Genomic DNA, 27,936 nt, shown 5'->3' on the forward strand with positions numbered 1-27,936 from the left:
AGACTCATTATTATTATTATTATTATTATCATTATAACAATAGGCAAGGTAAACAACTATGCTTTTATTTTATTTTATTTGTAAAGTTTTTTCTTTCTGATCTTCACTGAATCACTTTTACAAAGTTCCAGGGTGATATATGAAAATCATCTTCCTCTGGTGAGGAAAATGGGCCTTTACCGTCTTCTAAACTTCTCCCAAGCAAGCGAGCTGTGTGCTGGATTTTGTCAGAAACCGCATTCCTTGATGATTTGTAGTATGTTGTGTATGATTTTTATTACAGCTCAAATTTTAAGATGTTTCGACAAGATCCAGTGCACAGCTTATCTAGTGACTGAGGCCATGAAATATCAGCAAACGACTGGTCAATGATTAAATGCGGTTAAACACAGCATTACAGTGTAACATTTCTGCACCTCATCACATCCTGTTCACCACAGAGCAAGCTATTTTAATCCTCCACATTCGGAAATATTTGCTGCCACACGAACAAACACAACGTAACACATTTCTGTCTCTGGATAGAAGTGAAACTTTGTTTTCCTTTCGTTCATTGGCACCATATGAACACTGTATGTCGTACTTCCCGAATACTATAAGACTGTACAACAAACCTCAGTGAAGGCTTGTAGCACATTTGAAGATGTACATGTTCATACTATAACAGTATTATCTACAGACACACTGTTAGTGAATTATTATTATTTACTAAGTGACAGAGTTGAACTTACGATTGCACAAAACTTTCATGTGCTTCAGATCGTGACCATATTTTTCCACGTTTCACCACAAGATGGCAGACTAAACCAAAACAAACCATTAGAAAGCCCCCATAAAATTGAGCGTGACAGGTGATAAAAAAAATGTCACCTGGCAAGCTTAAAAAAAAATCCACACTTCTCTTCTGGAATAGATTTAAAGTGATATTAAAAGATTTATTACAACATTGTATTAATTTATGGTACTTTATACATAACTCACGAAATTACAAGTTTACTGCCAACACAATAATAGTAACATCCTTTTTCTGCAGTGTGGCCAAAGTTTAACAAACAGCAGAAAGTAAACCCGCCACCTCCTTTACTGAGAATCAAAGTTCAACATGTCCTACAGCAATAATCCAACCAAGATATGATTAAAACACCAGTCTAATTCTCTCAGAGAATCAGTCCTTCATGCAAGAAAGCACATAACAGTGACCATACTAATTTACCAGTAAAACAAAATCCTTCTTAAATAGATGACATGTAGAAAAGCAATAAAATAAAATAATAATAATAATAATAATAATAATGCAGCAATAAAACTACACAGTAGTAAGCCAATACATTTTAAGAGATAAGGCAATTTGAGCCTGACTGATGATACTAGGAGTTACTCTTCCTCTGTAATTATCACTAAGCTCAACTGCAATTAGATGATTTCACTTAAACTTTTTAAAAGTACATAATCATTTTCCTTATTTTTGGAAACAACCTCCTGATTATAACATGAACAATTCAAAAGTCGTATTATTTATTATTGTCTACTCGTTTTGTTTTGAGAGAATAAACTACTCCACAAGTCGAGTGTTGAAAGTGTTTACATTTTTTTTTTTAACAAACATTTTCACTATTGTTAAGGAATGAAGGGCTGAAAGACCCTAACATAAACAACGCACAAAATTTCTGCAGAGATCATATACAACGTTATCGTAGTCATGAATGAAATTTACAGTGTTTCCTAAAATGTAGTATTTGACAATCGACTGAGGTGAATTAATAACAGCAAAAATCTTATCATTTTATCTAACAGTGTTTGGAAAAGTAGAACACCACAGATTCAGAATCTGTCCTTTCGTCAGCAAGAACACTCATAAAAAATAAAAAAAAGCATTATGCCTCCCACTCAATCCACACTACAGTATGTACATGAAAGCCTCTGTGATCTGAGAACACAATCTACTTTTATACAGCCGTCAGCTTGTATTCATCAGTTACAAATCAATATCTGTAACTAATACTTTTTTGAAAAATGGCACACAGCTAAATCAACATCGAAGGTGTGTGTGTGGTGAAATATGCACTACAGTCCCAGAGTTACCCAACTGGAACAAACTACTCATGGAATGTTGATCAAAGCTTTGCTCTTAAAAAGACGTGATTCTAACCAAATATCCTTAAGACTTGTTTTTACAGGCCTAAGATTACTTAAAACATTCTGTCCACATCATACAACTTGTGGACATAGCCAACAACTCGCTCATAAAGGAAAAAAAAAAACCCAACTTGTTTAAACTGCACTCAATCATTGAAGATTTGAAACAATGCATGTATTCAAATCTACTCCTAGAAGCTGCCAGAACTGGCCATTTAAACAGTCAAACACTACATAAAAAAAATAATAAAATAAACCACCTGTCTCTCCTCATGTGCAAAATGGAAAAGGCATAAATAAATAAACGTGGCTGCTCCTTCTCTCTGTAGGCCTGCAGTAATGCTGGAGAAAATCTATTTCCCATTACAATGAGCCATGACACACTTTGGCATTTGACTCTTATATAAAACATGTCATGAGTTCCAAAGTCATACAACTCATGATCATGTACACGTAATAAATAAACATGGACACTGAAGAGAAGGAGAGAAACAATTAGACAATCAATACAATCTTACTCATGGTTTGTAAAGTGCCGTCCCTTGCATCTTTACTACATTTGTTTTTTTTTTGTTTTTTTTTAAATAAACGGTGTTTGATGGCAAATTAAATTAACTTGATTATGATTCTCCAGACTGAAGAAACGTGAGGGATCTTTTTCCACCTCACGTCAACATGGCTGCCAGGAATAAAAATAACCACAGAGAATCCTGATCAGCTCGTAGCGGGCTGGGTGTGAGTGGCCGAGGCCGCGTTTGACTCCTCCCCCTCTGTGCTCTGGTCTGTAGTTGGCCCAGTGGCAGAGCCCGATGCCGTAGAAGAGCTCACGCCGTTGGATGTGCTGACAGAACTGTGCTGGATGGCCTCGTTATGAGGGCTGCTGGGGACGGACATCTCCTCGCTGCTGTCCTCCTTATCGAGTACTGAAACAGAAAAGCAACACAACTGAGTAAAAGAAAAGGGGGGGAAAAAACGCTCCTGTAACTTCTGTAGATTATTCTTGAAGGGTATGTGCTGATAATCAGTTATACAAGTTATTGCAACGTTTGGTAGCGCGCTACATTAAGGTTCTGTCGGTTCTGTCCTTGGGAGCAAAAGACTGCAGTGTCTCCAGTATTGCTATGGGAGCAGCTATCAAGCAGGAGTCTGTATGTTCACATTTAAATAAATACAGCGCTTAGCATTGTCTTCCAAGAAGAGGAAAATACAAGTGTTTACCTGGCCAGCCTGGTGTTAGTACTACACAAGGAAAATGGTTAGGATTAAACTGTTGCCAAGGAAAAAAGTTAACAGCATGAAATCAAACTAAATTCCAGGAATTATTGCCTTCCAATAAGTGGCTTTCAAACAGCCATACAACTGAAACCACACACCCACACAAAACCCCCAAATAATATGAACGTTCTGAAGAGGCCATGGCATTGCTCCTGGGTGGAACTTTAATAAAAGTATCACTGCAGTGCCACAGTTCTGACCCTGTGAACACAGCATGCAAAACAAGCTAGCATCTATTCAGTTGATTTGATGCGTAATTGCTATTAAACTCGGTTTCTGAGCCTGATCCGTGCTTTGCATTTTATTATTCCCCGAGCTTGCTTTGTAACCTTTAATTAAAGTTACAATGTCATTTTAAACCAACATCATAAGGGTGTATTATAGGCAGTGGCGTGTGGCTGAGCCCTCGCACCCCTCCCAGCGTTCTCATTTGTTTCTTGCTACCTTGCCAACTACTGCAGCGACAGATGATTACAGCACCTGATTTTAATGATGCTCACACTGGAGAGAGGCAGAGACTCGCAGTCCAAATGCCACCAGCTGCTCCACAATCGCAATGAATTAATTGGATCCTGATGAGGGAGGAGAAAAAAAAAAAAACAAAACTCTCTCTGTCTCGTAAAGAAATGCAGACTACTATGATAATTAATACAGCTAATGATGCAAAAGTCCGCTGAAATGGCACTTGATAATTAACATGAGGGGTTGTTATCTCACATTTGTGTGCGTGCGTGCGTGTGTGTGCGCGAGCTTCTTATTTACGCTTTGAAGACATGAGAGTCTTTTAAACACTCGCAGTATTGTGTGAGACCAGGTTCTGGTCAGGTGATGTTGCGAAACATGAGTTTCCAGAAGGCCGTAAATACTCCTGACAGCTCTGAATAAGGTCGCACTCGATGTAAATCGACGAGACGAGCGTTTCTTACGCACTCTTTTCGGGCCGTATTCAGGCTTCTATAATGACTCCTAATGGCATTATACAGAAGAGCACAGGGTGAGATATATCACCATATGCAGCACTTCTGGTTCCTGAAACTGCCTTTCTCTCTCCCTCGCTTCCTCTCTCGCATTCGTTTCTGATCATCTAACCGGTACGAGCAGATGGGTTATGTGCACTGCCAAGCCAAGGCATGGCCTGCCATGTTTGCAGGGCAGCCTGGGTAATTCCCCCCACACCTGCCACTGTGGAGCCATGATCAATAGTGCTAACATTTAGAAATGCAGAAGCATGTGGTCCTCACAGGCCTGGCTACTAATGCTGGACCAAAGAGATCGACACGGCCTACTTCATATCCATAATTCAGCTCAGTAAAATATATTAAACATAGAAAGTGGTCGTTCATTACACTAGAGAACTTCCTGACAGAAGACATGACCATCTGCTGTTGCAATGCCAGCAATAAATGCTGGAGAACCTCATCTAGTTGTTTACTAAAATAAAAAGACAAAGTGATATTCCAACCTCCATCTTATTTCAGCTTGCTTCTAATATATGACCCCTCAGACTGCACTCCACCACAAACACGAGTGAAAGATGGCCTCATCCATTACCACAGCCCTCACGCCGCTCCCGCAAACGCACAAACCAGACACCCGCAAATGAGTTCACTCCCTGACAACCTCATCCCGCCCGGCCACCATCGCTCCAATAATATGCATGGGATGTGTCAGTCCTGCTGCTCTAACAATGGCGTTGGATAATGAACGGCGTGGCGGTGAGGTAGCATGTCTGCAGCAGGACAGCCTTGCTGCTATAATACACTCATTTCGGTGGCAATCATTGTCAATACGTCTGTGCGGCTCGCTCATTGAGCTCTGGAGACAGACCTGAGGAGAAGCAATGCTCTCAATCTCACTCAATCGCTTTCTCTCACAAACATACACACAACACCATCAAAAAGATCTGAAAGTCATTTTGTTTAAAAAAAAAAAAAAAGAAAAAAGTAAAAAAAATAAATAAATAAAGTTGAGGAAGTGCTGTAACTGAAGACTCGCAGGAAAATGCGTACACAAAGGCAACCATTAAGCTCTGGTTCTTGCTGAAAGCCTGAGGATCCGCTGCTAGCACAGCCTCCCACAACTGCTCCTTCATTCCACTGACAACAGCAAATTGATATGAAGTGGCTGCATATGGGAGACAAGCTACAGATCTGCTCATTTCATAAGATGTCATTAGAGCATAACGGCTAAAGATGTGCCTGAATCACATATGCCCCTCCATCTCAGACTCGCTCATTTACCTTTAAAGTGAAAAGGCAGCAGTTTGGAAGAGGAGAAACATGAAAACAACATTGCTAATTAAAAAAAAAACCTACATACAGTACATATAACCTATGATTCATTTACAAGGAAAATCATTAAGGAACATGAAGTCCTGAGAAGCTAAGCGTGAATCTGTGTGGTTGTTATACTACCTACTGTATGGGCCTTTTCAAATCTAATCTTCACATTTCATCAAGTACCCAACATAGCAATTACGCCAAAGACAAATATATATATAAAAAAATAAAAAAGAGAAAGAATGAAAGCAGAATATGAGGCTTTAACAGCCTGTTAAGCAAGCTTAGCTACTGCAGGGCATACTGCTGGTCCAAAAACACATCGGAAAGTAATGACATCATGGAGAAATCTTACAAATGCCAAAAGCTGTTTCAGCAAAACACGTTTAGATTCTGTAAAGAGGTCCATCAGGATAATATTCAGGAGCTAATAAAATGTGAATGAAAGCAGGGCCGGGCGATATATCGATATAATATTGAAATCCTGATAACTGATTATGCGATACACTTTTCTGGAGATTCCGTTGGAATGGTGATGCATTTTCTCAGTTTTTAATCATTACAAATTAAATGGTACTGAACGGATGCTGTTGATTTGACGTAACTTTTTTTTTTAACCTTAATCTTCTTTGCCTTTGCAGGCATTAAAGTATCGACAAACTCAGCTGAGCATTTTTTTTGTTTTGTTCATTATAATTATATATCATAATACGCATCGTGTATAGTAGAAATGTCCTCAAGTATCGTGATATGATATTTTTGTTATATTGTCCAGCCCTAAATGCAATCATCCTCAACTTGTTAAAAAAAAAAATACAAATCTAAAATTTGATTTAAAGACAATGTGAACATTCTGAGAAACAACGTGCCTTTTGAAGGACACGCATATTTTTGATTGGTTTTATTGATCAGGATGATTTGATGGGCTTATGAAAGGTAGGCATCTCTACAAGCCTTTGTTGATTGACTTATTATTTTATAGAGGCAGAAAAAAATGTCACTACACTTTAGGAAGATTACAGACAAAAATCATTTTATCTTTTAAGCCATTAGTATGGTTGAATCATGTACAATCTGAGGAAGGTCATGAGCTAACAAGAAAAAAAAAGGTCAGTCTTAATTTCAGTCTTTGTTTTTACAGCTTTGATTTTAGTTTGTTCCAAACACACAGTTCTGACATAAGAGAAGAGAGTGCTAATGTTCTGCAGTGCTCACTCAAACTTCAGTACTCACAGTGGTAGCCAGATTTCTTCTGCATGAGCGTCACTGGGCAGTCCTTATGAGCCAGCAGGAGCTGCTTCAGCTGGGCCACCTCGTTTCGTAACAGAGTCACCTCGTTCTGCAAAGACAGAGGACGAGACAGACACATCCAGCTGAGATCATATTCGTGTTAGGACAAAAACAAATAACCTTTACATACTTCAATAACATCCCAGAATACATATCCAGTCTCAGCAGAGATGATGTCTTGGATTGTTTGCTAGAGCGCAACTCCTGTCAATAGAAACTGTACACAATAGTACAACAAATGTAAATTTGTTCCCCCCAAAAAAAGAGGCCTGAAAAAGAAAATGACAGAATGACACTGAGGGAAAAAAACCCCCACAAGAGTTATAATGACAACTATGGAAGTCACAAGAAGAGATTTCTATAGATGTGGGAATCTCTGGGCACCAAAATGCAATTATAAAAATTTATTTATGTATTTTGATCTTACTTTTTTCTAATACGACCACTCGCTTTTAAAACAACAGTTTCCCTGGTGATGAAGACTCTTACTTTGATTAACGCATTATCTTTTATAACACCAGATTAACAAATAAAAGTGCATCAACGGGCAGGTTACGTCATCACTGTATTTTCAGCCAGTGTAAAGACTGGAAAGAAATTAACAAGGAGTTCAGCAGGTCCTGAATTTATAACTCAATCTATTTCAGAAACTCCATGTGCCTATAAAGCCTCCTTCCAAGTCTGAGGTTTCGATTTGGCCTTTTTCTTTTCAGCTGAATCGGAATGAAGTCCACATGTAGGACTATGTCTTTATGTTTCACTATCTAAGAGTTTTTCAGGTAAAGGTGGAAAAACAAAACAAAATCATGCAGAAGTCAATGTAAAGATCAGAGCTGCACTGATGCAGAATCTTTCATGAGAGAATTGCAATGCTTTTGAGTTATTATTTGTGCCATCCCTAACTGCAACCAGCTCAATAGTTAAGCAACAATGAATTAAAAAACAAACAAAAACGTTTATACCAAGTTTCAACAATCAATGCTGAAAACCATTCTTACAGGAGTGAACTATGGAATTCTGATGTTCAACTTGGTTTATCCTTTCTCAACGAAGTGAATTATTGGGCCATTACCCTCAAAAAGGAAAAGTAGAGAAAATGAGATGAGAGAACGACAGAAGGAGCGAGTGCTATCCTCTCCGTCAGCAGAACTCCACACCCCATTCTGCCAAGATTTACTCTCCTCTTACTGCTCTCTTGGGATGCCGTGCTGCGTGTGTCAAAGATGGGCCCGTTTAACAGTGAAGGTGACTTTTAGGGGATTTAGAAGAACATGGGCATGTGAGAGGGGCAGATTACTACATGGCAGATTTAAGTGCTTTCTCCTCTCCTCTAAAAGAGGGCTGATGCTTTAATCTATTCAAGTAAAAAGCGGCCAATTTACTTGATTCCATCTGTTAGGGCTTGGCGGCGGCGGCTAGGCAAGGCTGTAGAGGAACAGATTTAAACACAGCTGGTGGAGCCGTGGATCTCCTCACCACACGCACGGCAACATCCCATTACGACCAGCACTGCGGCTCTCGCGCTCGTACCGTAAGCCTGCTTATTCGCCTCTTCCTGTCTTCTGCTCTATCTATCCCTCTCTCCTTTCTGCCCATAAAACACTGATGGATCCGTGTAACCCCTTTATACAATACAATTCTACAGCCAATTCGGGAGAACTGGAGGCATCAGGCAGATAATTACTGACTAAATATAGGCGCGCAGGTCTCTGACAGGAAGTGAACGGCTATTAGAGTAAAGAGTAGGAGCTCTATTGAGAAACATAGAAAGTACAATTGAACCAAGAGGACAACAGGGGGCATGTTGTTCGGTGCGTGACAAAGCACATTAGGGGCCAAATCACCAAGCTGAAAAGCTGCATGGATTCCAGTGCTTTTACAGTATCATACATGTCTTTACAGATCATCCCAGGATTACTAATGAATTCAAAACCTCAACGCCCCATTTACTGTGCGGTAATAATATTTCTGGAGGCTCAAAGGTGGTGTAACGTGCAGATCTTGTGCAGCATGCTGGCCGGCTGGCGCCGACATCTCGTTAAAAAACCCGTTAAGGATGATGTCAAAGTAATCGTATATCATTAGAGCTCTCTGTGCTGATCAGCAAAACCAATGGGACAGACAGAGAACATTACAACACTCTAATGGCACTGATTAACATACTGCATAAAACGATATACTCTAATGGTCTAGATTTAATTTCTGTACGATGCTCTGCTCTGCTCTCTGTAGTTACAGTTACTGTTTTAATACCCTTCTTTCCTTCCATGCTCCCCCCTACCTCTCATCATCTGCCCGTGTTCATTTAACCCTAAGCAGAGTTACAACAATCTCATCAGCACCCCCTGCCTGTCTCTCCGTCACAAAGTAATCACTCTCGTTTTCTCCCCCTCCTCCTCTTCCCCCTCTTGGAGCCCCCACCCCTTAATGGACAAACAGGACAGACAGCACGCAAATAAACAGCGGCACATCTCATTAAATTGTCTGGAACACGTCGCCTCATAGCCTAGCGTGTCCCTATCAGCAGAGACAACAGTTACGTGAACTGTTTCGAACTTGTCAGGAGCAAATCCTAATTGCCTTCCGCAAAATGGCGGTTAAAAGAGACGGGTTTCCCTGGGAGAGTTCCAGGGCCAGCTCTTAAACGCGCAGACAGAAGAGACGACACGCTTGTGTGCCGATGACATCTGGAGGAAATGTCTTTATTGACAGGGGTGTATCAATGCAGGATGCTTAGACACATACGCAGACACAACTCACACACATACTCACACGTGCACACATTCACCATAGCTGTCAGAACAAAACACTTCTTAATCACCATTAATGATTTCATCACTATGTCAGGGAAATAAATGTCTTTAATCAGGGTATGAACATAACATCATAAACACACACACAATCTTTGAGGACATTCTATTGACATAATTATTAACGCAGCTAATTAATGCTACATCTAAACCTAACCCTAACAATAAATGGTAGATCTGACATCGTAGAAAACATATCAGATCCTGTAACAAATGATTAGAATTGGATTTGGTTAAAGAAATTTTATTTGTGGAACTGTTTGAGGATTTAATTGAATTATATTAATTATTACTATCATCACAATGTAGGTGATATTTATGTGAAGGAATTTAACTGTAAAGAGATTCAGTTTAAAAAATACACATTTTAAAGTTTAATATTGAAAACAATATTAAATGTAAAAACAACAACAACAACAACAATAATAACAAAACAACAATAAAAGTAAGAAAACAATAGAGGATCGGTATCAGCTGATACTCAAGGTTTCAGCATTGGTATTGGAAAAGAAAAAGTGCTATTGTGCTACTTTATTATATTTATTATAAATATTACATGTTTACAATATTAAATATTAAAATGACCGTTGCTACTATCTAAACCCTTTTCGCGTTCTGTACCCACATACATAATTTCCATTTTGAACAAGATATTGTCAACTGTTCATTTCATTAAATCAATCCAATCAATACCAAAAAAAAATGTTATTATTCAATGTACACACTTTGAAAATAAAAGATTTGTAACACGTGAACAAACACTTGTTTGGTATTTATAGTATTTATATATTCATTTCTATTCCAAACAAAACCTCTTTAAATGGAAACGTGCATTTCGGAGGGTGTCACATGATATCCTGACTGAAATATTAACGTGCTGGCCCACTGTATCTGCATGGTTTTGTATTGATACGTGGTAAAATGTGTCTTTATTAGTAGAATGTGTATTTATGCCACTCTGTGCAGGGGTTTAAGATGGCTGCACCTGACGCCAGTGCTGAGGTTTTTTCATCTTGAGGAACTGGAATTGCCTTTTAAAACTTTAATTCTTAGCTTTGCTAATTTCATTAGCTAATTTATCCTATACACATGCACATTATTAAGATCGTTTACGGTGCCATAATGTATAAATGATGCATTTCCTCACGTATTGCAGGCTGTCCAGACAAAGTTGAGAGGCAGAAGGATAAAGAAATGATTTGGAAATTGTATTATATTAAAATCATGTTATACTTCTGTATTGTGCATAGATTTTTTTGTACCTGCAGTTTCACTTTCCCTCCATACTATTATTAATGTTTGATAAACCCTTTGAATGTGAAATATAATTTATAATAAGGCTCCAATGTTTTATCGTTGCAAGCCTCAGCACGTATAAATATTGTGATGCATCATAACCTGATTTGCCATACTGGTGGTGGTTATAAAAGATGTAAACATGATTCAACAAGCAAAATATAGGACAGGCACTATAGCATTAATATTTCTGAAAGTAAATTTTATTCAGTTTTTCTTATCTATTTTACTTTGCTTCACTAACCTGAACCACCTATTGTAATTAAAAAAAAAAAAAAAATCTCTGGACTTCGTTATTCTCTAACCGTACCACTGTGATGTGAGGGAAGTTCTAGCAGCCTCTGAGTGGAAGGTGTATAAGGTGTACCTGTAGCTGTCCATTCATAGAGCTCAGGTCTTCAGCTTTCTTCTCCAGACTCTGCACCCACACTTTCCTCTTCTGTCTGCAGCGCGACGCCGCTGCTCTGTTTCTCTCCAGAAACTTCCGTCTCTTCTCATCGGGGTCTTCATTGGTTGACCGGCGCCGCCGCCCACCTGTACTGGGCTTGTGCTGAGTTGGCGGGGCTGGAGACGCCTATAAACACACACCAATATGCACAAATGAACCACAGTGCCATACGTAAATAAAAATAATTCTACAGACATTTTTAACAACTCAAAGATTATAGCAAGTAGAAAAAAACAGGTTATGTACTTATATTTTTAAAGTTTTGTTAAAAAATCAAAATAATTATGGTACTGAATAGTAAACATTACTTGAAAACTTATATAGTTGGTATAATATAGGCATGTAAACAAAAATTTCGGCTGCAGGGACACTAACGTTGGGGGGAAATCTAACTGCACATGAGATAGATGAGCAGCTAATGTTTAATTAATAATTAAAGCATAATATTATTAGGCCATACAGGATTGCGCCGAGTTGTTTTGTGATTATTGCAGGCAAAAATGCTTGATTTTGCGCTCAGTTTTTTCCCCAAGATTTGCGATGCAGCTTAGAGTTTTTTGTGCTGTTTTTTGCGGAAAACTACCTGAATTGCATGCAATTGTTTTGCATGATCTTTCAATGATGTTTGTTGGTAAATGAGATCTATTTAGCTGTACTCATGTTTGTCACACATGAATCGAAGAGGGATTTCACTGAAAGTGTGTTGTGATGATGTCCCATGAAAATCTGCAGCAATTTAAAAAAATTGTAAGCTCCTCTGAATATTGTGGTGTTTGCTTGATTTTGTGTTCATTTCTGCGATCGCAAAATCCTGAAGGGACTGATATAATCAATATAAGAGTGTAGTTAAACACTTTGGTAAAACTAGTCCTGGTGACAGGTTAGCTGTCTCCTTGAGACCCCAATATACACAATCAAAATTATTACGCACAGGTGTTTCTGTGGTTGATGTTGCTGGTTGTTGTAGTGATTGTGGACGTGTCTCCTCAGCTGGTGGTGTGACTGGTGGTGGGACTGGTGTTGGGATTGGGGGCAGGACTGTGGGTGGAGTCTGGCTGGTTGCCCGGCTTTGCTCTGTGTCTCCATTGGTTACCTGAGGGAGCTGCTGACTGAGAGCTGCCTTCAGCTTCTGTAACGAGATGAGGTCAGATGACAAGAAAAAACCCAGAGGAGTCAGACGTAGTGATGACACCAACCGAAAGGTCCATCGTAGGTCAAAATACCATGGGTAATAAATACATTCAAACTCTTTGAACTGCACAAAACCCTCTTTGATACTGACAATGTCAGTGAGTTCCACTACCAAGAATCATTTTTATTCCAACAATTAATAAAAAAATAGTTTGTGTAGTTTCTGTTAAGAGTTTTAAGAGCATTTATTTATTACTTTTTGATTGAAAAATTATATATATATATATATATAAAAACAATGCCAATGAAGTACAATCCCTGGAAAAATGATGGAATCACCACACATAGAGGATGCTCACCCAGCCTTTTTGTTTTGTAGCAAATAAACAAATCACAGATATGACAATTTTTTTTTTTGTTTAATAGCTGAACATTCTGGCTTTGTGAAACATGCCTCAAACAAATTAAATGAAATTGTTTTAATTAATGGCATATGGGACTGGGATTTACATATAGAAAAGCCAAATGAAAACCAGCACTAAAGTGGGTTAAAGAGATGTAATCATGGAATGTGGATGATTGGATGAAAATGATATTAAGTGATGAATCACGAATCTGCATTGGCCAAGGAGATGATGCTGGAACTTTTGTCTGGTGTTGATTAAAAGAAACATACAGTGGGGGAAATAAGTATTGAACGCATCAACATTTATTTCAGTAAATATATTTCCAATGATGCTATTCGCATGAAATTTTCAACAGACATCAGTATTAACTCAAGAAATCCAAAAATATAAAGAATTCACAACATTAAAGTCCATAAATAAAGTTATGTGTAATAAAGTGGAATGACAAAAAGCAGTTCTCCAAGGCAAGGTAATGCAAGGAACCAGGTGAAATCCATAAGTAATTATACCTCCTATCTGTGCAAATTAATATCAGCTGGGTTACTAAATTGATGGTCTATAAAAAGGCTTTTCATTACCAAGGTGTCACACAAGAAACATCATATGATGGGTAAAAGCAAAGAGCTCTCCCAAGACCTTCACAACCTTATTGTAGCAAACATATTGATGGAATCGGATACAGACGCATTTCAAAACTTCTGAATCCTCCAGTAAGCACCATTGGGGCCATTATCTGCAAGTGGAAGCAACATCACTCCGTCATCAACCGGCCACGCACAGGAACTCCTCGCAAGATTGCTGACCGGGGAGTCAGAAAAATAGTCAGAAGAGTAGCCCAAGGGCTAAGGACCACTCAGAAAGAGCTCCAGAAACACCTGGAGGCAGCAGGTACCATCGTCACAGAGAAAACCATAGGCAATGCACTCCAGTGCCATGGCCTCTACGCTCACCTCACAAGACTCCATTACCAAAGAAAAGGCATGTTGAGGCTTGTTTAAAGTTAGCTGTAAACTCATTTGGACAAGCCTATCAAATACTGGGAGAGTGTAGTCTGGTCAGAAGAGTGCAAAATTGAACTTTTTGGCTGTCATACTAAAAACCATGTTTGGAGAAGAAATGGCACTGCACGTCACCCTAAAAACAGTATACCAACAGTGAAGTTTGGAGGTGGAAGCATCATGGTGTGGGGCTGTTTTTCACCACATGGTACTGGTAGACTTATAATTGAAGGAACAATGAATGGAGCCCTTTACCTCAACAGTCAATGCACAGGTGTATGCTGAAATTTTAGACACTTTTCTCATTCCATCGATTGAAAATAGGTTTGGTGATGAAGACATTTTTCAGGATGAAAATGCATCTTGCCACAGAGCAAAGAGTGTTAAAGCTTTTCTTCAGGAAAGGCAGATCAACTCATTGACATGGCCAACAAACAGTCCGGATCTCAATCCCATTGAAAATTTATGGTAGAAATTTTTAAAAATTGGTCCATGACAAGGCTCCAAAGCTATGACAAAGCTGATCTGTCAACCACTATTCAAGAAAGTTGGAGGTATGTTTCACGAAACCAGAATGTTCAGCTATTGAACAAAATTTGTTTTGTGTCATATCTGTGATTTGTTTGTTTACTATGAAGTAAAAAAGCTGGGTGAACATCCTCTAAGTGTGGCGATTCCATCATTTGTGCCAGGGGTTGTATTTCAATTACATATGAATTCTTTCAAATAGCTAAAAGTTTTATTCATTTCCATGTTAAATAATCCATCCTTGAATAATGAACCCAAACTTTTCTTGGACTCTTGCGATGTGGACTCGTCTTGGAGTCTTTTGGACCCGCGATTCTTATATTCATGAATAATACAACTCTGCCTACAACTATTGCAGCTCTCGCACAGGTAGCTCCCAATTCTGCAAGTCTTTGTGAAGCTTTCATCCACTTTCACAGAGAAACTGTGTTCAGTACAAGACCCTAGATTTCAGCTGCTGTGCAAGAATGACTTGTGGTCAAACATCTAATTAAGCAGCAAGCTCTAGTGCAACTCGATAGCTTATTCCGTTATCTCCCTTCTCCAGCAGTACAGCAAATTACAACAGAAGCAAAATGTTGCTCGTCATTCTACTGTCTATATAAGCTTTCGTTCTCTTTTAGCAAAACTGCTGCTCCAACAGCCCCTCTCATAAGTCAGAGAGCTAAACCGCATTAGAGAGAGGCAGGTACAGGAGATTAGAGTAATTAACTTCCAGAGAAAGCGGGAGGCAAGGATTAAAACAACATATTCATCACCACTAAAAACAGATGCTTCCCTGCATCCTGTTCCAGAGGAGTAATAGCTGTCGTAGCTAATTTCCTATTCCCTTGAGACCGCCGTGATTCTCTCCTGTCAGGGAAATCTTTCTCTCCCGGGCGAGCCGTAGCTCGCATAGCATAGCGACCTCATCGCTAAGCACCCCTTTCCTAACTCTGCCTCCCACTGAGCCTGTCACATTCCCCACAGCTTCCTAACAATAATGTCAACTCTCACACTCTGAATGACATCCACACACGCTCGAAGCATCCAGCCATACTGAATCGCGTCCGTCTTCATATGGCCGTTCTCTGGCAACGTGTGGTATATATCACAGATATAAAGCGCCGCACTATATACATCACGGATCTAAAGTATCTCGCTGAAAAAGAAGGGTGGGTTGGGGGGAAGCAACAATGGTGCAAAAAAACTAAACAAAGTCAAAGGCATCAGGTAACAAATGCACCCACAGCAGGTGAACAAGGCAACTGAGGGCTAAGAGAGAGAAGAGAGATTCATTAATATGAAAAAAAACAAGAGGGGGACATTCTTTTAACAGCTACCTCTGCCAGACCTATCTATCTAGCAAATTAGTTTATAGTATAACAACCCTCCAGAACTCCCTGGAAAGAAAGAGAGAGAGAGAGAAAGAGAGAGAGAGAGAGAGAGAGAGAGAGAGAGAGAGAGAGGAAACTGAATCATATTTCATATCTGCCACAGGAACCTCATCAGTGCAATAACCCTCCATCTCTGGGGTGTTATCCAACCATCTGCTACTATATTACTTATCTTTATTTTTCAACTAATTAACAGCATAATCTTCTAAATTCAGCAAGTTAATTATCATTATTGTGGTCTTTGCAGCATCATCAGTCCTTGTAAAGTGCCGTGTCTGTGTCTAGGGAGGAGAGGAGAGGAGAAAAAAAGAGAGGGATAAAGGGATGGAGGGGTGGATGGCAGGAGGAGGGGCAGCATCAGAGAGGAGCCTGTTTTCCTGATGTGAGCTCATTAGTTGTTGTGTTTTGTGTGTGTGTGTGTGTGTGTGTGTGTGTGTGTGTGTGGGGGAGGGGATGGCATTGAAAGAGTAAGTACATGCTCTGATGTTTCAAACCCCTGTATGCATGTGTGTATTTGTGTTATGTGTGTGTGCGTGAGAGAGATAGAGGGTGTACAGATTGCGTACAGGGTCAGGTTGGGATTCTGCTGAACAAAAGGTTCCATGCAGGGTGAGGCGCAGTAATGTGCTTTTCTGAGCGCGTGCCAACTTCCCTCCTCACTCCGGTTGCCCCCGATGACAACCTGCTGAGCACAGTGCTGTATGTGCGTTTGTCATTTCGAACACGCGCGCATACGTCCATATACACTCCTGCGACAGACAGGCCTCTATCCCTACACCCCTCGCCCTTCTCCCCTAGAGCGAGTTTACATGCTAATATCTGGAGGAGCAGCATGCTGTGAACACTTACAGCAGAGTGATCAACACTTCATCACTACACCACAGGCCTGCACGAATACTCCCTACACACACATACACTCGGTGTACATTCAATACACTGTAGTAAACACAAGATCACACCACTGTAACCGTGTGCCAGAGAAAAATAAATATATAAAGCGAAATTTTTGTATTCACTCGGACTATAGATTCATTTTCTCTTACTAATATCAGCAGTATGTTGTGGTAAAAATTCAGCAAATAAACAAGGATGCAAAAAATGCTGTTCTGTCTACACATATATTGCTTTCAATATGCATATATCAATGAATCACACTGTAATTACGTTCTAATAATCCTAGCACCACAAAAATGTACCGTAACATCCATACAACTCGTTTCTTTGTCTACAACAGAAAAACAACTTTTTTAAGTGCTGCCCTCTAGTGCTTAAATAAATGAAGTACATTCAGATGTAATGAATGCAAGTACAGATATAGTAATTATAACACAAAAAAGAGGACAGGAATATTTTATATTCAAACACTCTGACTTTAAAAATATGAGGTGTAAAGATTTAAAAAATGAGATCAAACCTTTAATAAAGTAAATCTCTAAATAAGTACAAAAAGGGAATTACCATCTTTGCTTCTGATTGGACAGGTTGTGGAGAGGAAGGGCCGGGGATCCCAGGAACGTTAGGCACTACGGTGACTGGTCTTACCAGCTAAGACAGAACACATATGGAAAGGAGATAAATTGGCATAATTAGTCTCTCTGAAGACACTTTACACCCCAATCTGCTAAATGTCCACTCAACTCTCTCAAACAAAACACACCCACACACAAAGCGAGCACCATGCACACAGGCTAACCCCATAGCTCACACTCATTAGGCTGAGTGCCTGGCATTTGCAGGTGGCACAACACACAGAAAGATGTAGCTACCAAGTCCTCATCTCTACCAATGTAAACAAACCCACACGACCAGAGAGAGAGCGAGAAAGAGAGGGAGAGGGGAGAGAGAGGGAGAGAGAGAAAGAAAGAGAGGGAGGGAGAGAGAGAGAGAGCAGGTGGAGCGGAAGGAAATACACTGAAAATGTGGACAGACACACAGATACTTCAGCATCTCGGATATCTAAGGGATAATCCATGGCTAGGTGTGCATTACACAATTTTAATGCACAACGTGGAGGCAAAGAATCACCCGACGTGACGCGGAGTGCATTAAAATAGTGTTATGCACACCTGGCTGTAGATCATCCCACTTATACCGTGGTCACTTGCCAGCATTGACAAGATAAAGCTGTTATTGATGTTTGCAGTGCAAAATTTGATTGAAAGGATAAAAATAACGGTTCATTTTCATTAGTTAGTTTATATGCAAGACGTTAGATCTAGAATTAAAAAATAAATAAATAAATAAATAAATAAATAGAACACTGCGACCTGATTATGTAAGGTTTTTTTTTTTTTTTTTAAATTACTTTAGTACTTATTTATACAGAACCACAGAAAATTATGTTGTCCACACATTTTTGGTCAATTTGAGAAACATGCAGCTGAAATTTTGTATCTAGTAACCTACTAAATCACCATCAGGTTACTAGATTCAAAATTACACAGTTGTTTAATTCAGAATGGGTTGCTCACTCCAACCAAGATTTTATTTTTCTCAGAATTATTTTAGATGGCTAGTTCCAACTGTTTGATAGTGAGCTAACATAGCGTTAGACAGACAAAAAAATGAATCTAACTTAGATTAGTTATGTAACTGGTAACGGACAAATAATGGACAGTGTCGCGTTCGTTCAGTGCAATAATTTGACCAAAAAATCTAGTTTTATAGTATTCTAGTTTCAATGAAACACCACATGATCCCCCAAGTGAATTTTTAGGGCCTTATGGGGGATCCCTTAATGCCCAGTTCGAACACTGACTGTATGTTACAGTTGTTTATAGGCAGTGCATTAATTTACAACAGTCATTAAACTGATCTGAACTATCTGTGCATAATACGGTTTGAACCCACACCTTCCAGCCAATCAGAATTGAGTTTTCAGACACACCATGTGTCACACCATCATATAAATTATGATATGGGCTTGTTTGTCCTCCCAACACCCACCCCACTATAACATCTTTCCACACATGGAGATATGAACGTGAATATGTATATCACAGCTCTGATCCAACTACTAAAAGCCCATACAAGGACACTGAACATGTCATGGAGCCCATTATGGCTGAAGTGTCCTCTCGCTGTGTCTTTTTCTTTTTCCTCCCTCTCTCATTTTATTGCTGTGACATACAACTGCCCTTTTCTAAGGCCCATTAGTTCTCTCATTCTCCCTCTCCATGCTACACAGGCGGTGTCGGAATAATAAATACCGGCCTGTCCTCTGTGCCATGCTGAAATGTGCCAGTGACAAATCCCCCCCAACGTCACTCACGATACGAGTACACTGCGCCACTTTTTTTTGGAAGGGAGTCACTTTCAAATGTTTAATCGCCCGGCAAGAGAACGGATAGTCCTCCGAGAGTTCTATATGTAGATAAACTGGTTGCATGTGTGGAAGAAATGTAGTAAAAAAAAGTAGCACTAATACAATTTCCTTCAAAGTTCTGAAGAAATTTTAAAGGAAAACATTCCCTCTCAGTGCAGTAATACCCCCAGGAATGGCAGATGGATTACATGCTTTTAAGCTTTGCAGTGTGACTACTCTTAATTGGACAGAAAAAAAAACTCTCATCTCTCTGAGAATAAAGTTATTACATCTGGTGAAGGAATAAACATATTTGGTATAAGAAATAATAACTGTGTAAACGTACAGGTATGGCAGCGGGGATGTGTACGCTAGAGCTGGCGATGGTGGCTGGGATGGCGACGGGCATGGTCTGTCCATTTGGCAGCTGCAGGATCACTGGGAATGTGCCAGACACAGGACTGGAGACAGAGCAGAGGCAGATGTGCATAGTAATACCATAAATATATGCATATTATCTATCGTTACAATTTAATATGAAATACAAATGATATATTTTATATATACACATACATACATATATATATATATATATATATATAAAAGGAAACATACTGTATATATGGCTGTATTGGTGTTTTTAAGCCTTTTAAAGCAAATTAAAATGAGAATGTTGGCAATACTGATGACAGAGCAACTCAGAAAAATTTTGCCAGTTGCAAACTTAAATATCAGCTTAAGTACTTTAAATAATAGATAACTGAAATAAAAAGCTCCTGATGATTAAAAAAAAGGAGAGAAAAAAAGCTGAGGCGTGAAAATTAAAGGTTCTTAAGTAACAAGTAACATTTTGGAGCTACTTACACTATTGGCCTATTAGAGGATGGGACTTGAGTTATAACAGAACTAGATGTTGGAGATGGAAGGGCTTGCTGAATAACAACACTAGCGTCAGTACTGGCCAGAAGTACATTGGGGACTTGGAGGGAGGCAGGACGGACTATAGTGGACGTAGGTAGCGAGGTCGGCTGCAAAGAAACCTCCTGAAAATATCATATGAAACCGAAGGTGCATCAACCATTAAAAAAAAAAGTGGCATTTCAGTCCTTTGTAATTATATTCCATGCCCTTTATACAGTAAAGAAGGCTACTACTAAAACTGACTCTGTGCAAATTATATCAAAAGCCAACTGGCCAGCTCTGCAGACTGGCAGGAAGATAAACTGGAGTGCAGACCCTCTCAGGATAGTGTTTATTTGATTTGGGAGGCTACGTTTACAAACCTGAAATCAGGTTTACGCATTATACCTACAGGATCCTGCACTACATATAGGACAGTAAGTAAATAAATCAGGTGTGTGACATTCAGTAATGAGCGACTGTAAATATTCAAGACATAATAGAATTATCTAAACGAATTCTCACCTTGTCATCACTGGTTGTAGACTCAGGATGAGGCAGAGGACTGTCTCGATGTGATGCCAGAGGTGCATGCTCCTCAATTTTGTTTCGTACAATAGGTGTTGCAAGAGGTGACAAGTCCAAAGGTAACTAAAACACCAAATACAAAAAATTAAAATATCACACAAATAATGTGTTGTTTTGATTACAACAGACATTTTGAATAATGTGATAACCCCACACTCTACACAAAAGACATCTACAGCACTGATTAATTTCAGCTCCAAAATTACAGACAGATGATGAGTTCAAAAAAAAAAAAATTTAATTAAAAAAAAAAAAAAACCAGTATAAAGTGTAAGGGTTTTGGCCACCATGAGCCACCAGAACAGCATCAATGCTCCTTGGCACTGATTCAATAAGTCATTGGAAGAGTACTGGAGTAATGAATGCCATTCATCCAAAAGATATTCCCTGTTTTGATGATGGTGGTGAAGAGCACTGTTTAACACATCAAACTATCTCCCATAAGTGTTTAACACGGTTGAGATCATGTGACTGTAAAGGCCATAGCATATGATCATTTTCACACACACTCATTAACCCCTTCAGTGAACCCCTGTGCCCTGTGGATAGGGGCGGAGTCAGCCTGGAAGAGACCACTCCAATCAGGATAGAAATGTTTGTTGTTTGTTTAACTGATTTACAGTTATGTTTCCCTCTAACACTCACATGACAGAGCATCTGGTTTTACTTTCATTTGTTTACATTTTCCATTATTTCCAGCATGAAATAAAAAACAGACCTCTTACACACCTCCACACTGATTTTCGATACTATGCCATAATATACATTCAGTGATGGACAACAGCAGAGCAGAGCCTGCCTGATCCTGACTTCCTACAATCAGTAAAACACTCTGAGCTAGTACTCAGACTACACTTTAAAGTTATCAGCTGATTCAACTGCTTATATTTCCAGCAAATTTCTTAACACGTGTAAATATTAACATAAAAAGATTCAACAACTGAGACATAAACCGAACAAGTTTCACAGACATTTGATGAACAGAAATGGAATAATGAGTCCCTGAACAAAGTGGGGGTCGATATCAAAAGTCACAGTCAGTATGTGGTGTCCTCCAGCTGCTTAAAGTACTACAGTGCAGTCTCAATCACGTCTGGGGGGGACACATGGTTACATGTAATCTTCCACTGCAAGGACGATCAGCTGTACTTCCTGTCTCCCTGTAGCACTGTCTTAGGCGTCTTACATTACAGACATTGCAGTTTATTGCTCTGGCCACATCTGCAGTCCTCATGCCTCCCTGCAGCAGGTCTCTGGCATGTTCACGCAGGTGAGCAGGAAACCTAGACATCTTTCTTCTGGTGTTTTTCAGAGTCAGTAGAAAGGTCTCTTTAGTGCCCTAAGTTATTGTAACTGTGACCTTAATTGCCTACCGCCTGTAAACTGTTCAACAGGAGCATGTGCAATAATTGTTTATGATTCATTGAACAAGCATGAAAAACACTGTTTAAAGCCTTTCCAATAAAGATCTGTAAAGCTTATTTGGATTTTACAAAATTATCTTTAAAATACAGTCTCCTGAAAAAGGGACCCTTCTTTTTTTGCTGAGTATCTATCTAATTTATATATCACACACACACACACACACACACACACACATATATATATATATATATTTTATACGCATATTTCCCTTACACATTTGATCCAAGGATAGTGCTCCTTGCATTTTGTTTCACCAGACTTGCTTTGTTTTTCTTCCGGTCTCTATCATGAGATGCTAAAAAAAATTTTTCGCCTTTCAATGTTTGCTAGTTGTTGTGGAATTCTATATATGGTTATGCATAATGAAGCACCAAAGATGATTATTTCATGCATCACAAAATATACTTATTAATCCACTTTGAGCAGTCCTTTCACATTGTTTAGTTATATACATAACATCAATCTCATTTCGATACTATGATGTGCTTAGGGGTATTTTTATTCTTCTGCTTTTCCTTGTTTTAACCTGATTATTATAGGTACTTCACTGGCACTGAAAGGAAAATGCATTGAAACATCATTAGCTGTCATTCTGTCAGATACCAGCAGACCCCAATAGCACAGTCCACAATTAAGTCTCTTGAGCATTGCAGCTGCAAATGAGCACACTTCAGTGCACCTGTCTAAATCGAATCAGCTACAAAGAAAGACAGCTGATAATCTAAAATGAGTTTTAAAAACTACATCACTGTAAGGAGGCACATCCTCTACCCTGAAAACAAGCAGATGAAACCACTCACTTTCCCAGCATACATAAGCAGCAACAGGAAGGCTTTCTAAGCAGCACACCACTAAATCTTTTTTCTGTTGTTATACAGTAGCTTCAACTCAATCCAGTAAAATTATTTCAAATCTCACACTGACATACAGTGGGGTCCAAAGGTCTGACACCACACTGAGAAAAAAAAAAAAAAAAAAAAAAATTATATTATATATATATATATATATATATATATATATATATATATATATATATATATATATATATATATATATATATATATATAAGCTTAAAACAGGAAATAAAAAGTTTTAGAATTTTGAACAATTTAGACTGAAGGACTAAAGCGCTGCTGCATCACTCTCTCTTCGGTAGAGATGAATACTTAATGGCACCACTATCATTTTACAGTTGAACAGCATTATGGGTAATGGGAATCGTTAACCAAACTGAAAAACAAGTTGAAATTTAAACAAAAAAAAATTTAATCTTGGATACTACCAAAGATCACTTTAACTATAAAGATGTATATGCAAATGGCTCATGGTGGAGTTTTCCTTTAACGTAATTGTATTAAATTAAATTTATGGTAAAGAATTCAATATCAAAAATATAACGTCCTAATACTGAAGTCCTGATACTGGTTGTAATAATGTTACACTTCAGGACAATAGTGTCATGATTCGCACTGAAGGTTATGTTTATGTACCTTTTTAATATCCTCCTCTGTGGCCTTTTTGAAGTCATGTTCAAAGGGACTAGCGAGCTCGTTGAACAGTCCGACCTCCTCACAGTTCTTCAGAAAGCGTGTGGGTGTTGGTGTTTGGTCTGCAAAGAACAACCAATTAGACAAACAACTATTACGTTCATTAACAACCTCAATTGAGGGATGGAGATTTTCTGACATACTCACCAGCGATGATGACACTGTCACTGCGTGCTGGCCCAAACCTGAGTGTCATCTCATGCTTATGTTTATGGACTGCCAAATGGTCTTCATTTGTGAATCGCTGTGGAAGCAGCACCACACACATACCCAATGTTATTTATCACATAGGATGTGAATTGGGCCAAAAATATATTTTAAATGTGCTGATGTGTGTGTTTCAAGTGACGCTCACTTCCACTATAAATACCATGATCTCACTTTAATAACGTTCAATATTAACCTAGACAGAACATTATAATATCAATGGCAAAAATATTTCAATGTTGGCAAATGCAAGTACAGTGGTTAAAAAAAGTCTACACACCCCTGATAAATTGGCCAATTTTATATGAAGTAAAATAATGAAACCAAGGTAAATCATATCAGAACCTTTTCTACCTTCACTGTGAAATTGCAACATATAAATTAAAGTGACAAACAGTAAGAATTATTTTAGGGAACAAAATGAAGAAACAAAAAAAAAGTACAATAACCTGGTTGCACAAGTGTGCACACACCTATACTAATACTTAGCTGAAGCACCTTTAGATTTTATCACAGCATTCATTTTTTTTTAGGTAAGGGTCAGTCAGTTTGGCACATCTTGACTTAGCAATATTTTGCCATTCTTCCTTGCAAAAGCATTCTAACTTGGTCAAATTATGCCCTGTGCACAGCCCTATTCAGGTCATCCCACAGATTTTTGATAAGATTTATGTCTGGACTCTGGCTGGGCCATTCCAAAACCTTGAACTTGTTTTGGTGAAGCCATTCCTTTGTTGATCTGGAGGTTTGCTTCGGGTCATTGTCAGGTTGAAAGGTGAAATTCCTCTTCATCGTAAGTGTTTTAGCAGAAGCCTTAAGGGTTTGTGCCAAAATTAACTGGTATTTTGAGCTATTAATAATTCCCTCCACTCTGAATAAAGCCCTAGTTCCAGCTGAAGAAAACAGCCCCAGAGCATGATGCTGCTACCACCATGTGATGTTTTTTGCACCAAACATATCTCTTGGTTTTATGGCCAAAAAGTTCAGCTTTGGTCTCATCAGATCCTAACAAATTATTCCACTTTTTTTTTTTGCAAACTTTAGTCGGGCTAGGGTGTTTGTTTTTTGGTTATAAAAGGCTTCAGTCTTGCCACCCTACTGCATAGCCCAGAGATGTGAAGAATTTGGGAGATTGTTGTCACATGTAGGGAGCAACCAGTACATGCCAGAAATTGCTTAATTTATTTTAATGTTGCTGTAGGCCTCTTGGCAGTTTTCTCCTGATTTTCTCATCAATTTTAAAGGGACGTCCTGTTCTTAGTAATAATATTGATAATGAGTCTTTATTGTTCACATTACATTACAGCCCTGTGAAATTATTTCCTTCGTATACCCCATCATGCCTGGAAGTTGGGGTCAGAGTGCAGGGTCAGCTATGAAATGGCACCCCTGCAGCAGAAAGGGTTAAGGGCCCAAACAGTGGGAGCTTGGCAGTGCCAGGGCTTGAACCCCCGACCTTCCAGTAACCCAGAAGTAGTGTAGTGTCACTATCATGCCATATTTTCCCCAAGTGTTGATTATTGTATTTACAGTGTATACAGTGTATATACAATGCCTTGGAATATTTTTTGTAACCATCTCCTGATATTGTTCAGCAATAAGATCCTGTACCTGCTTTGTAAGCTTTTTGCATCAAATGACTTTTCCACTTGGATGAAGAACTTAATTTGGGGGGGGGATGGGGGGGGGTGTTTCAGTCACTTTAATTGATGGCAGGTGTATACTAAATTAATATTTATCATGAATTTGAATGTGATTAGCTGATTCTGAAAACCACATTTCCAATTATAAAAGGGTGTGAACACTTATGCAAGCTGGGTTTTATGCAAGTTTTTTTTGTTTTTCTTTTTTTCCCCCCTAAAACATTTCTGGTTGTTTGTCACTTGATTCTTCCATGTTGCAATTTCATAATAAAGCTGAAAAAGGTATTGATATTAGTCAACTTAGTTTAATTTTATTTAACATCATGAAAACCTGCCATTTTAACAGGGGTGTGTAGACTTTTTAATCCACTGTACAGCATCCAGATTTTAAAAACAATTCTGCAGTAGTCACAGCAATAGTGCTTTTCACTGTGGTGCAAATACATACCTGACCACAGCCAGGTGCAGTGCAGAGGAACGGTTTGTCATCACTCATATTCAGAGTTTCTCTATGCCGTCTCCTAACAGAAATACCATTCAGTAAACACGACTGCTTTTTCAAATTGAAATACCAAAAAAAGCATAAATTGAGAGTTTACATGCTTATATGAGAGTATTTGGAATACATTTTCCTCATGAATACGAGCTTCAAATGTGTTTAAAGGAAAAATCCACCCTGAGCAATTTGCATATTAACGTTTATAATTAACATGTGATCTTCAATGATGTACAAGATTTACTTTGCAATTCAATTCTGAGTTGACTTTTTTGTTGAAACTAAACTTTTATCAACAGGTTGGTCTACTTTCACTTTGGTTTCATACTTGACCCACAATTCAGTTCGATTTTCCGCTAATACCGGTGCCATTGAAAATTAGCCCTTGCTTAATCTCTACCTACATAGATGATGCAGCAGCGCTTTATTCCTTTAGTCTGTCCAGCTGTGTCACCTCCTCATCTGTACACTTTGCTCGAACTGTTCAGGTTCCACGACTTTCACGCTGATATTGCCAGACACCATCATGCTGATCATCTCACAGATCAGTAATCAGTCAAGCAGAGTCTCATCGTTTGTGTTGTATAACTGCATTGTGTTCTGGAGCTTTCTCTAGTGTTTGTCGTCCCCACAACTTCTACGGTGGATCTCTAATATGACAGCGAACGTCACTGGAAAATGATGAGTAAGAAAAGGTCTTGCTACTTTGTTTTCTACGAGAAAACGCCAAAACCATCAGTTATTTTGAAAACGTTCTCCTAGTAACGACCATTGTAATTGCACTAGCAATAACAACGTCACGCCTGTGACATCAGCGTGGCACACAACTTCAAACTTCTCATAGGAATAACACAAATACAACATCACCCTACAAATCAGGACCAGAATCACTAAGTACAGCATAACTATATGAATTGAAACACATGCAAAGTGTTTCAGGGTGGAGTTTTCCTTTAATGTACCCTGCATCCTGCATGAAATACCTTCAGATTCCAGGATGGACTTAGCTACATTAGAACATATTATAATGACAACTTTGTATTAATGCTTAAATGTAGTTATCCGTCAAAATCTACGTTCCTACAAAAAAAAGTGTAACCGTCTAAACAATTAGACATAACTGTTTATAAGGCTCTGATAGCGACACAGCTACCTACTATATTCTATTGTCAGTTAGATTAATGGCACATCTTTATCAGGACACTGAATGTATGTTTATGTAAAGTGCATACACATTAAATGATGATAAACAAGAAAACTGTGTTTAAAAAATTTAATGAAATTATTTTTTTTAGACTTTTACATGAGCACTCGTTTCTACTCCGATAACAATGCAGGCCACCTTGTTTACAGTACCCGAGCTAGTTAGCTAGCATAGCCGTCGCCATATTAGCACCAAAGCTATTACTGGGAAAATATGCACGTGTCATGCGAGCACGACTAAAACATTTTGCATAACATACTTCTCACTCTTATTCTCTGAGACGATAACCTGAGTGATGCACGTTTACAAATAATGCTAATTGATGCGATTACTTACCCACAGGCACAACCCTGACAGCCAAAGCCCACGGAGCCCTCTGTTCTCGCGAGACTTCACTTCATTCCCGTATGTGAATCCCGAAGCTTTAAGAATTAAGCCACCAGCAGCGCCGGTGCATTTCCGTCAAATCAGAAAACGTTAAGACTGATAATTGAAAAACGTAAAACCTGCTCCAAGTAATTATCCGATCCTTTTTAGATGCGCGATCAGTTAATACACTGGAATAAAATCTGAAGGACACACGCTAGTGGTCACTACACCTATAACGATACACGTTGACAGCCACGCCCACCCTGATAACGAGTTCAC

The 27,936-nt window shown here is 38.8% G+C and overlaps 1 protein-coding gene across 1 annotated transcript; it reads right to left on the bottom strand.

Moving 5' to 3' along the window:
• Nucleotides 1-69: 69 nt before the first annotated feature.
• On the bottom strand, nt 70-27,936 carry atf2 (activating transcription factor 2). The gene is made up of 12 exons (XM_053627055.1): nt 27,625-27,936; nt 26,037-26,109; nt 23,886-23,982; nt 23,682-23,800; nt 20,704-20,829; nt 20,143-20,321; nt 19,625-19,739; nt 17,433-17,519; nt 12,466-12,663; nt 11,454-11,660; nt 6,924-7,029; nt 70-3,059 (listed from the first exon to the last, which is right to left on the bottom strand). Exons 2-12 carry the CDS (start codon nt 26,082-26,084, stop codon nt 2,851-2,853), a joined length of 1,491 nt encoding a protein of 496 aa, XP_053483030.1. The 5' UTR covers nt 26,085-26,109; nt 27,625-27,936; the 3' UTR covers nt 70-2,850.

The sequence above is a fragment of the Ictalurus furcatus genome, chromosome 6 (genome assembly GCF_023375685.1).
Source record: "Ictalurus furcatus strain D&B chromosome 6, Billie_1.0, whole genome shotgun sequence".
NCBI classification, from domain to species: Eukaryota; Metazoa; Chordata; class Actinopteri; order Siluriformes; family Ictaluridae; genus Ictalurus; species Ictalurus furcatus.

What these genes read in the sequence shown, in the direction of transcription:
- atf2 (XM_053627055.1), bottom strand. Translation starts at nt 26,084, where the DNA reads ATGAGTGATGACAAACCGTTCCTCTGCACTGCACCTGGCTGTGGTCAG. An exon ending in CTGCACCTGGCTGTGGTCAG is followed by an intron (nt 23,983 to 26,036) that starts GTATGTATTTGC and finishes CTGCTTCCACAG; the next exon opens with CGATTCACAAATGAAGACCA. An exon ending in GAAGAAATCTGGCTACCACT is followed by an intron (nt 3,060 to 6,923) that starts GTGAGTACTGAA and finishes TTTCTGTTTCAG; the next exon opens with TACTCGATAAGGAGGACAGC.